This window comes from Chelonia mydas, chromosome 6, assembly GCF_015237465.2.
Source record: "Chelonia mydas isolate rCheMyd1 chromosome 6, rCheMyd1.pri.v2, whole genome shotgun sequence".
NCBI lineage: Eukaryota > Metazoa > Chordata > Testudines > Cheloniidae > Chelonia > Chelonia mydas.
In genome coordinates, this window is record NC_051246.2 from 127,277,771 (window position 1) to 127,290,241 (window position 12,471).

Consider the following 12,471-nt stretch of genomic DNA (forward strand, 5'->3'; position numbering starts at 1 on the left):
ACCAACAGAAGTTCGTCCAATACAAAAGCAATTCCTAGGCTGATTTGCAATCGGAAAGATGTAGTAATTACTTTTTGCCACAAGAGGGTTTTTGAGTTTGAGGACCTTTCAAGAACTCCTCCTATTACTCCAGTGTATTTTGGAGATTACACTGTACTCCAGTGTATTTTGGAGATTGGATAATCAAAACCAGGTCATCAGCTATTATTTTTAATTCCAGACTTTGGGAAATTAAAGGAATTTAGTTTAAAAAGTCAGCTGGCTTGAATAGCACAAGGACTTAAATACAGAGGAGGCTTGGAACTTCTTCAGATCAGCTATACCAAAACTATCTGAAATTTGCATCCCAAGAGGAAGAAACTTGCAGGGAAAAGCTCCAGACCCAGCTCGATGAATAACCACCTCAGAAAGGTTATTAGGAGTAAGCAGAGAGCCTATAGCGATTGGAAAAAGGGGTTGATTAGAAAATGTCGGAATAAAGTGAGAATTGCTAAAAGTCAGTCTGAATTAGCTCTTGCCAAGGAAATTAAAATAAATAAGAGGGGTTTTAGTTATATAAATAAAGAGAGAATAAGGAAGGATTAGGTTGAGTCACTACTCAGAGTGAATGGGAAAGAGATTAAAGATAATCTAGGTGCAGGCGTACAGCCCAAAAACTAAACGAATACTTTGCCTTGGTTTTCAATTACCATGATGATATATTTCAGGTTTCAGAGTAACAGCCGTGTTAGTCTGTATTCGTAAAAAGAAAAGGAGTACTTGTGGCACCTTAGAGACTAACCAGTTTATTTGAGCATGAGCTTTCGTGAGCTACAGCTCACTTCATCGGATGCATAGCTATGCATCCGATGAAGTGAGCTGTAGCTCACGAAAGCTCATGCTCAAATAAACTGGTTAGTCTCTAAGGTGCCACAAGTACTCCTTTTCTTTTTTCATGATGATATAGAACAGTTTGTATGCCTCGTTAAGGGCGGCTACAGAAAAGTGTGGTCCACTCCCAGTCTAAGGGCTGTCGAAAGCAAATTATTCTGGAATAGCTATGCTGATTATAACAGTGGATTAAGCTAATTTGGAATAAGACACTCTTCTTCAGGAGTATGAGTGTCCACACATCGAGTTAATCACGAATAGCTAATCCGCTGTAAATTCACACCCTACTTTATTCCAGATTAACTGTCATGTATAGACAAACCCTGAGGCTTGAGTGAAGAATCCTTAAATGGCTAATATTACTGGCATGCAGAGAATCATCAGGGTAAGCTCAAGATGGAAGTCTTGCATGTAGCCTTCTCCCTGCTCAAAGAGTTTTCAAATGAACATAGCTGGCTTACAGTCATTCTTCCACATCAGCATCCAGTGCGAAAACTGCGGGGCAAGCCTAAGGGTGGTGCAATGATTAGGATCCTAGGCTGGGACTTGGGAGACCCGGTTCAGTTCCCTGCTCTGCCTGTGTGACCTAGGGCAAGTCACTGAGGGCTTGTCTACATGGGGAAACTTACTGACATAACCATCCTTGTATAATTATACTGCTGTATTCATACCAGAATTACTCCCTGTGTAGACACGCTTCTTATGGACTAAGGGTGCCCTTTTCCCATTTAGTGACATAAACCAAACTGGGAAAAGGCACTTTTATTCTGGAATAACCGTGAGTTACAGCAATATAATTATACCAGTAAAATTCTTCGTGTTGACAAGCCCTTAGATTTTCCATGCCTCAATTCCCCATCTGTAAAATAGGGAAGCTCCTATTATCCCCACCTCACGGAGTGCTGTGAGGGTGAACACATGAAGAGTGTGAGACATTGGATACAGTGGTAAAGGAGGCCATACAAATACCAGTGATAGATGTGATCAATCCAGTAAGCAGGTTTGCGTCTGCATTCGGCACTGCCTGCAAACAGCCCTCCAGGAAGCTCCACTGAGAGGGAAATACAATAACTGAACCTCCTAGTCATGTTTCACTGCTGGGATGTCAGCATGGAATAGCTAGCTATGACTACAGCCTACACACATTACACAGCTGCAGAATATTTCCCCCATGTCACATCTGACTTGCCGTTTCCATAGGAAGGGCATGGTGCCCCAAATGGTACAAATATTCTTTAGTAACAAAATCTCTATACAACAGTATGTATGTAGGGTAAGTATAATGGTGGCTGTGAGCTAATATCCGTCTCCCTTATTGACAAGAGAAAATTGGAGAAAATATGGATATTTGTGGCAGAGGTATTTTAGTGGTGTTTATGCTAAATGACTTGCCCAGATCTCAGGGGGTGGGTAAGTGTCAGAGCTTGGATTAGATCTAGTGCAGCTGTATTTTTAGACCACATCTCTCTCAGGTGAAATAGACTAGCTCTAGTCTGCTTCCTTGTTTCTGTGGCCTGCTAGATGGACAAGCTTCTAGGGTTCCCCATCTCACCTCAAGGGGATTCACAAGCTAACACTGTTATAAACCTGCATGTTTTGTAACTGATCGTTGTTTATTCCTAGGTCCTGCTTCACTTTTAAATGCCCTAAAGGGAATTGCCAGTATTTTGTTTAGCATCTCTCACAACTTGGCGTGGTTTATTAGATAACATTAGCCCATGCTGTTTTCTTTCTAATTACCAAGTCTTCCTTTGTTTTTGCAGGGGTCCAGCTGGAGTAAGAGCCCAGGCCTTGGACCGGGATGGAAATTTGGTAGATGACTTCGTATTCGATGGAGGCACTGGCGATATTGGAAGCAGAGTTCTTCATGTCAGAAATGCCCCATCTCCTGCCGCTACCTCCTCCCTTGCCATTGCAAAAATGATCGCAGATGAAGCGGAGCGAAGATTTGGCTTGTGAAATGAACCGGCACCGCACTGTTTGTATCCACTCTTGGTTAGCGGTGTGACTGCACTGAATGAAGTCTGCAGTTTGTCAGAGTGAAGATAAACTGAAAGTCGTCTTGTTCAGCAGATGAACACTGGCATTTAGGCTGTAGAATACAAAACTAGCATGTCGGTTGTTTGCCTCCATAAGCCTTTACTTCTCTACTTACTAACCAGGCATTGTGAGATCAGATAAGTCCTGGGGGAATGGAGGGCACCCCCAAAATACTGTATTGATGGGGGGACAGGAATCAGTGAGTGCCCAGCTGGAAGAGAGAAAAGAGCCACCTTCAGCTGCAGAGCCAGTGACATCTCTGGCTCTGCAGCTGAAGGAGGAAGGAGCTGTAGGAGGAACAGAAAGAGCTATTGCCAAATGGGCTTCCCGCACTCTGATTTCCCATGTTCTCTGGTTTAAACAGGACCTCCCAGCATCTCCACTGCAGCAAGGTGGCCCCTTGAGGCCTCATGGCCAGGGAGAGGCTGTGATGGTCCCTCCCTCTTTCAAGAGATTGGGGAATTCACCTCCTCACTAATGAACAAAATGAGAAAAACTGGTGAACACCCTTTAAGGAATGTAAATGTGGAAGTACTGTAAACAATCCTTTGCCATTGCATCATTGGGGAGCCGCTGAAAATGTTAGTTGACATTCATTGCTTTCTCCATTAATGCACAGTACCTGAGATAGGCCCAAGCCCAACAATTGGTTTTATATTTCCTTTGGATGTCTTACTTGATTTACATATGCACACAGTCATTCATAGTCCAGATGATCTAGACAAGCACTGTTTTCCTACTGAGATCAGAGAGAAATAAATGCCATTTTTCATAAAAACGAAAGATGGGGGTCAGTGAAGAGCAAATAATTATTCTTAAAGACAGATAATGCAAAATGAACTTGCTTTTGTGCAGCATATTGAGCAATCAGATGAAAATCTACTTTGTAAAAACAATGTGAAAGGGAGGAAATTACAGAAACCTGTCTTTAGTTCAGTCATTTTGTACACTACTTTCACTTTGAGTCCAAATAGCAGTGAGTCATGAAAGTTTCCCACTTCCAATCATCTGTTGGTCGGAGGGGACCTTCGAGACTACTGATTGGTATCACTGAAAGACACACTTGTGAACTTGGTATTTCCTCTGACACTTGCTGCTTCAAACACGATGAAATGTTTTCAGAAGTGTGCCTGGAAGTGAAACCGTTCCCTGGAATGCAGAGAATGTTCATTAAAATCTTGGGACTTAAAACAAGCTCTTTCCTAACTGAACTATGAGTGTCTTAGTATGTACAGCATAATTACTACAAAAAAGATAATTGCATGGCCCCAGGGACGTAGTGCTGCTAAGTACACTTTAAAAGCATGTGTGCAGGAGATGTTGGGAAATGTAGATAATTAAGGGTGGTTAGCTGCCTACCAGACAATTTGGCCGCCTTTTTTTTTTTTTTTTTAAAGATTACCTTCTAGATTTCTGTTATATACGTACACTGCATTGTGTTAGCACAGGAGTTCGGGTACATAAACAGATTCTACATCTCTGGTATACAATAGGCTAGAAGTTCTCAATGCAGGGGCTTAAACACTTACTTGGCTTTTCTGATGAAATGTACTTTATCGGAAAAATATTTGAGAACTCCCACTAAACTTAATATGTCAATTTATAAACCCAAATAATTCGCCTCTTGAAGAGAAATCTTTAGGCACATTAGTTTTAACCGAAATAAAGCTAGAATGGGATTCCAGATGCTTCAAACACTAACGCAGTCTAGCTGAGCAAGAGTCGTACCTGCACAGCTAAAATAGGTCCGCTCACCAAGTGTTGCCTATCAACAGTAAATACAAGAAGATTGCAAAGTAACTTCCTCCTACATGAGGTGTGGCTCTAACGTGTATTAACAGAATAAAGAATGTTAAAAAGTAAACCAGTCATGCACTTTGATTCTTAAATCAGGGAGTTTGAATGTACAGCCTGATAGTTTTATAAGGAATTCTCTTTTAATTAAATTTCAGGGTGATAACTGTTTAGGCTAAAGCTTATTAGATATTTTTTTTTTTTAGCTCTGAATCTTTTATCAAATTCTGTAAAATAGTCTTTATTTCTGTTGAGAGTTGTAAACAACTTTTTTTTTAAAAGGAAACATTTTAAAATTCTGTAAATTGCTACAATAGTGGTGTTCGCACGTAAGTGAAGCTTTGTCCAAGAAGTGTGAAAAGAATAAAATGTCCAGTTCACTTGTATTGTTCCAATATCATGTCCTTTTGTATTTTGTGGTTAAAAATATTACATTACCCTTCCCCCCACCCCACTGAATTAGGCGTACAAATTGTTCTTGATTTGCAGGAAAGCTCCTGTGGATGGCCTGTAGCGTTAAACACCGAGCTCGGGCAGTCAGTGGCTCTGTGCATAGAAATACCTAAATTTGCTTAAAGAGAGAGTTCTTTCTTTCCCACATAGGAAAGTGTGTGATCAGTAGGATTACCCAGAACCACCTATAAGAATGAGCTGAATGTCTCTTCTGAGGAGGCTCTGGTTAAATGCACTCACTTTCCTCTCAGGATCACCCAGAAGCTTGAAGCCCAGGAACATACTGCACAGCAAGGACAACAAAAGGGAAACTGCTTATCCTTCTGCAGTGCCTCTGTTAGTTAAATTCCAAGCCTTTAAATAGGCCAGCATAATCACTCTGATATCAGCTAGACTATACACAAACCAACTGTCAATCACTTTTAATAGGATTTGAAAAAGTCATGATTTACCTGGAATTGGCAAGTATCCTGGAAACATGAGGGCCTGGCTATCTCCTGCTATGCATTTGTGGGCAGGGTTCAGAGATTCATATATGCCAAGGCCAGAAGGGACCATTGTGATCAGCTCGTCTGACCTCCTGTGTAACACAGGCCAGAGAACTTCCCCCAGAATAATTCCTAGAGTGGATCTTTTAGAACAACATCCAAGCTTGATTTTAAAATTTTCAATGATGGAGAACCCACCAGGACCCTCGGTAAGTTGTTCTAATAGTTAATTACTCTTGCCATTAAAAATTGTGCTTTATTTCTAGTCTGAATTTGTCTCGCTTCAACTTCCGGCCATTGGGTCATGTTATGCCTTTCTCTGCTAGATTGATGAGCCCATTATGAAATATTTGTTCCCTGTGTAGATACTTATAAACTGTAATCAAATCTCCCTTTAACCGTCTCTTTGTTAAGCTAAATAGATAGACTCAAGGAGCAAACTCTCGATATGGCAGGTTTTCTAATCCTTGAATCATTCTTGTGGCTCTTCTCTTAACCCTCTCCAGTTTATTAACATCCTTCTTGAATTGTGGGCATCAGAACTGGACACACTATTCCAGCAGTGGTCACACCAGTACCAAATACAGAGGCAAAATAACTTCTCTACTTCTACTGGAGATTCCCCTGTTTATGCATGTAAAGAACTGCATTAGCCCTTTTGGCTACAGAGTCACATTGGGCTCTCATGTTCAGCTGATTAGCTACTATGACCCACTTTTTCAGTCACTACTTCCCAGGATAGAGTCTCCCAGCCTATAAATATGGCCTACATTCTTTGCTCCTAGATGCATACATTTACATGGAGCTATATTAAAACACATCTTGCTTGCTTTCACCCATTTTACCAAGCAATCAAGCTTGCTCTGAGTCAGTGACCTGTCCTTTCATTATTTACCACTCTCCCAATTTTTATGTCATCTGCAAGTTTTATCACAGATGATTTAAGGTTTTCTACCAGGTTATTGATAAAAATGTTAAATAACATAGGGCCAAGAACTGATGTCCACTGGAAATACACCTGCTTGACGATGATTCCCCGCTCACAATTACATTCCAAGACCTATCATTTAGCCAGTTTTTAATACATTTAATGTGTACCATGTTAATTTTATATTGTCATTTTTTAATCAGAATGTCATGCAGCACCAAGTCAGATGTCATACATAGGTCAGTAGATTAAATCAACACTAATACCTTTATCAACCACATTTGTAATCGCATCAAAAAGAGATATCAAGTTAGTCTGACAGACTTATTGTTTGAATAAACCCCTGTTGATTGGCATGTATTACTTTACTCTCCTTAAATTTTTTATTAATCAAATTTAATAAATTAATAAAATTAATAAATTCTTTATTAATCAGTCCTGTATCAGCTGCTCCATTATCTTGCCTGGGATCGATGTCGGTCTGACAGGCTTATAATTACCCCCATCATACTGTTTACCCTTTTAAAAATTGGTACACTAGCTTTCTTCCAGTCTCCTGGAATTTCCCTGGTGCTCCAAGACTTATTGAAAATCAACAATAACAGTCCAGCAAGTGCCTCAATCAGCTCTTTTAAAACTCTTGGATGTTATATGGACCTGCTGATTTTAAAATGTTTGACTTTAGTAACTTCTGTTTAACATCCTCTAGAGATACTAGTGGAATGGAATGAGTGCTCTCACCACAGGATGAAACTATATTGTCTGCTGCTGTGCCCATCGCCCAGGATAAAGTATCCAGACTGCTGTGGTCAGCTGCTCCCAGTGTAGACTACTGACACTTTGCCATAGTTTTGGCAACAGTGAAAGGGAAGTAGCAATTGCCGGGGTGCCCTCCTAAAATTATGTGGGTCCAAAGGAGCAGAAGAAACAGCATACGTGAGGACTTGTCTATACATGGAAATTGCCCAGACTAGTTATTCCACCATAGCTCCTCCTGTGGACACTCTGATTCTGCAATGAGTGTTTTTTTTCTGATTCAGGGTGTGGTTATGGGGGTGGGGGGAGTTTAATCCAAAATTGTTTGATGCAGGTCCGGTAACTCACTCCAACAGCATGCACACGGAACAGCTGATGCGTTTTCAATTTGCAGCATGTGAGCGTTCTGCCGCGGTGCTGCAGACAGAGGCTGTGGTGCTCTTGGTGGGGGGGGGGCGGGTAATCCTGGGGTCTTTTGTTTCACGGCTGAGCAGTGTGCAGCTTGGGATTGTTTTTGCTGTGAATTGTGGGAAACCAGGCAGATTTTTTTAATTCCATGTTTCTGTTATACCAATAAAATAAAAACCAGCAGGATCTTATTAAAGGGGAAAAGGCAAAATGCCACATTTATTGTGAATACAGAAAGAATCCTCGTAAGCAGTTAGTTATCGCTATAACATTCCGTTCAATTTCATATTTATTCACACATTCATTCATACACACAAACACACACACACACACACAGGTTCTGCAAGGTTGTTATCATAGTCACCAGCCTTAAAGTTGGTCATGCCAAGCCACTGGCCAGACGGCCTGGACACGAGGAGGGGGCAGGGCCTTGTCAGACGCTCATCTGACACTCCTGGAAGTTGGTTTGCAGAATCAGACCCCAAAGTTCTCACTTTCTAGAGTCCATTTTTATAGGAATTTATTTCTACGCCAGTCTATGGGAATTGCTTCATCATGCTGTTGCTGAATCAATCAGCGGATGGCACATTCCTGACGGCTCCGTGTTGGTTTTCGGTTCTCCAAACCTTGAGGTTGTTGGGTGGATTCCAGTCTGCCCTCCGGGGGTCCTCTGGTTGTTTCCACTTGATGCCTTCTTCGGCCAATGGACACTGGATTCTTAGGCTGGCACCTCCCTGATCATTCAGTTATTATCCACACCAAGCATCCATCCACATACATCCTCTATCTCTATTTTAACAATTGTTAACAAAGCAAGATAAATACGACAAAAGGGCGGGGAGTCTCTGTGTGCTGTTTCTGTTGTTACAAAGTATTGCTTTGAGAACAGACTCTGTCTTAGAATGTACTAACACAATTAGTACCTTGCAAGTTTCACACAGAGAGGGAGAGAAACAGTACCAAAAACCAAGAGACCTCTTAATTAGTAATACCCTGGAATTTAAACTATGGGGAATCAAACTCATTTGTGATTTTAATACAGAACTTCTTTAATATGATCCAACATTTCCACCATCTCTGTCCCATACGTTTCCCTTTGGGGTGAGCTTGTGCCGTTTTTGAATTGCTGTTGGCCATCATGGACCCAACTGCTCCGCAGCAGTATGGTGAGGAGTGTGAATAAGCACCGGCTGCTTGGGCTATGTTACAGTAGTCAAAGCTGGACGAATTTGACGCTGGTCTTCATCCGGCACACCACTGAGCAGGTGACGTGGATTGTGCAGAAGCAGGAAAATGTCCTAGGCCAGCAGCTGCAGCTCCTGCAGTGGCAGGAGAATACTCTGAAGTGGTGGCAGCCAGAAGGAAGGGGATGATGTTGAGCTGGTGGAACAAGAGGCCCAGTTCCAGGATCACCTGCTCTGCATTCAGCACCGATTCCGGACCCAGGAAAGCAGTGGTGGGGGAGGACGGTTTTGCAGACATAGGACGACCAGCAGTGGCAAGAGAACTTTAGGATGGGGGAGGTTACCTTTTTTGAGATCTGTGCAGAACTGACGCTGGAGCTGCCGTGACAGTGTATCAACGTGCAGTGCCCCATACCGATGGAGTAACGGGGTCACCATTGCCATCTGGAAGCTGGTCACCACAGAATGCTACTGGTCCACAACTAACCAATTTGTTGTGGGGCGATCAACTGTTGGGGGCCCGCTCTCATGCAGGTCTGCTATGCCACTGACAAGGTGCTGTCCAACTGAGTCGTCAAAATGCATAGTGCTCAGGAGGTTATTGATAGATTTGCATGCTAGGGGTTCCCAAACCACTTGGGGGCTATTGATGGACCCCATGTGCCTATCAGTCTCACATCCCCACCCAGGGTGCAGAACTCAGAAAGGGGTATTTCTCCCGGGTGCTCCAATGACTGGTCGGCCACTGTGGCAGATTAACAGACATAAATGCAGAATGGTCGGGAGGGGTCTACAATGCTAGGATCTTTCGGAACTCAGTTCTTTTTAGAATAATGGACAAAGAACTGTTTGCCCTCAAGACCACTGTGGACATTAATGGTGTGGACATCAGTCTGGTTATTCTGGGAGTCCTAGCTTATCCTCTGACGCCCTGGCTAACAAAGCCATACACAGCCCACTTGGACAGAAGGAAGGAATATTTAAACTGTTGCCTGAGGGCATTGACGACCTGTGCCTGGTGCCGGTGCGGGAGCACAACCCTGGAACAGCTCGAGCCATGCCCTCCCTCCAGCAACCCCCGCTCCCAGAAAGCAGCAGCCTCTCTGTACAGCTCCCAGCTGCTCCTCTGCTTCTGCCTCTCCCTGCCTGGCGCAGCTCGTGGCTCAGCTGCTCCGCAGGGAGGGGCCCAGCCACTTCATGTGACCTAGCAATCTGGCAGGGGGAGGATGTGACCCTGCATGCCTCCCCCCATGCATCGCCTCTGCCTGAGTAGTTGCAGAATGCTGGTTGCATTTGGCCGTTTGAAAGGCAGATGGCACTGTTTAGGGAAAAGGTGGGAAGCAGCAGAAACAAACATTCTGACCGTTATAACTACATGTTGTGTTCTGCACAATGTTTGCGAGAGCAGGGGAGAAAGCCTTAATGATAAGTGGGCGGCAGAGGCTTGCTTGGTACTTCGAGCAGCCAGAAGGAGTCCCACAGAAGACAGTGGGAATGTGCTCAGGGCGGCCCATTGTTCGTATTTTGAATCTTAGGCCTGAATATGTGCAGCTGTTAGCCCATAGAAAGGGAGTTGGGAATGATACAGGGTGAGCACTGGGGTACTGGGTAGGAAATGGAACATTCCCTCTGTACTTTTGTGAACCCTATGAACGTTTTCAGCTTTATTTAAAGGAATGGCTGAGATAAATGCACTGATCACTCATAACTGATGCTTTATAAACTGTTCTTATTATGGAAGAACAATAAAAAGCTAAAAGTAAAGTTTTGTATGGAACCAATGGAAAAATAATAATAGTTTCATATATGCAAATTTACATTTAGCTAAACAATGTGCTAAGCGAACAACGATAGACAAATCTTTCATTGAAGCAACAATGCAAAACAAAACTGAAAGTTGAACAGTAAGAACACGGCAAATAGAACAATTTTGGGTTGAGGGAGGTGTGATCCTGATCCAACAGGCGGAAGGCACAGGGCTAGATAAGGGTTACAAGGATCCCACAGTCTGGTATATACATACTAGTTTGCCAAAGAGTGTCATGTAAAGCCTGTGTCACACTGGTCATCATAATAATTGTGAAATGTCTGCATGGATAATATGTAAGGAGTTATGTACATATACTGAAAATTATGTTCTTAGTGTCTGTGAGTAGGGGGCTGGTAAGAAGGTGATAAGCAGATTTCGTTCAGGCGGGAAACGCTTATCTACCTGTCTGGCTATATGTAGAGGGAGTATTGTACACTTCACAGCGACCACCTATTTACAGTCTGAGCAACATGCTAATCAAAAAGAAAAGGAGTACTTGTGGCACCTTAGAGACTAACCAATTTATTTGAGCATAAGCTTTCGTGAGCTACAGCTCACTTCATCGGATGCATACTGTGGAAAATACAGAAGATGTTTTTATACACACAAACCATGAAAAAATGGGTGTTTACCACTATAAAAGGTTTTCTCTCCCCCCACCCCACTCTCCTGCTGGTAATAGCTTATGTAAAGTGATCACTCTCCTTACAATGTGTATGATAATCAAGGTGGGCCATTTCCAGCACAAATCCAGGCTTTCTCCCCACCCCACCCCCCACACACAAACCCACTCTCCTGTTGGTAATAGCTTATCTATAAACACCCATTTTTTCATGTTTTTTTCATGGGAGGGGGGTGGATGGGGCAGGGGTCCTGGGGGGGGGCATCAAGGAACGCGGGGGGGGTTGGATCGGGCAGGAGTCCCGGGGGGCAAGGGTGGGCAACGACCCCCTCGTGGGGTGAGGAGGGAACCCGTTGTTAAGATTTTGGCAGCTCATCACTGACAGTAGGCATGTGGGCAAGTGCTCTCCATGCCGTGGTCCTTTGAGCGGTTGCTAGCCATGGCTTTAGCATGTCGCAGAGGCCGATTGCACAGGCAGAGCAGCTGCCATTTTGGAAACATGTACAGGCCGAACAAACAGGGTGGGCTGAGAGAGGTGGGGCTGGATACTTGGAAGGGCTCCTCGCTCACATTCACCTCCAAAGGCTGCAGCCATGGGGCACCCAGAACCGAAGCCATAACAGCAGTGTAGCACAATAATAATAAATAATTGTAAGGATAGGTACTTACATGCCCATTTTCCATCCAGGGAATCTGACTCGTCAGTCTTGGCCTGGGTTTCTAGCTGGGACTCGGGCTCAGCTGATACAGGGCAGAAATCAGGATCCGTTGCAGTAGGGCACAACTGGGACTGACTTTCCAGCTAAGGGTTCCTGGGTTCAGACACAAACTGATCGTCAGAGCCCTGGGCGCATGGGACCCCAGTAACGAGCAAGTGTTGTGGGAATGCGGAATTGGTCAACCCTACGCTCGGCTGATGCGGCAACTCATGGTTTTGGACGCCATCAGGTGGTCGAGGGACGTCTACCTAGAACACATCACCGGACATCAGCCATACCAGGAGAGAGGAGCTGGAGTGCGGATGAGAAGCACAGTCAGGAAAGTAACTGAAATACTTCCCTGATGGATTGTATTTTCTAATGGGCAACTTACCCTAAATCAGTGGTTCCCAAACTGGG

The 12,471-nt window shown here is 43.6% G+C and overlaps 1 protein-coding gene across 2 annotated transcripts in view; it reads left to right on the forward strand.

Moving 5' to 3' along the window:
• Positions 1-5,099, forward strand: part of L2HGDH (L-2-hydroxyglutarate dehydrogenase) — a 62,615-nt gene extending 57,516 nt beyond the window's left edge. Inside the window, exon 10 of one of the 2 annotated variants that reach the window (XM_037901361.1) lies at positions 2,634-5,099. In XM_037901361.1, coding sequence (XP_037757289.1) covers positions 2,634-2,829 — 196 coding nt within the window. In that variant the 3' untranslated portion in view covers positions 2,830-5,099. Of the gene's footprint in view, positions 1-1,168; positions 2,609-2,633 lie in introns of those variants that run through there. The other variant, XM_037901362.2, reaches the window with a different exon arrangement.
• The last annotated feature ends 7,372 nt before the right edge of the window (positions 5,100-12,471 follow it).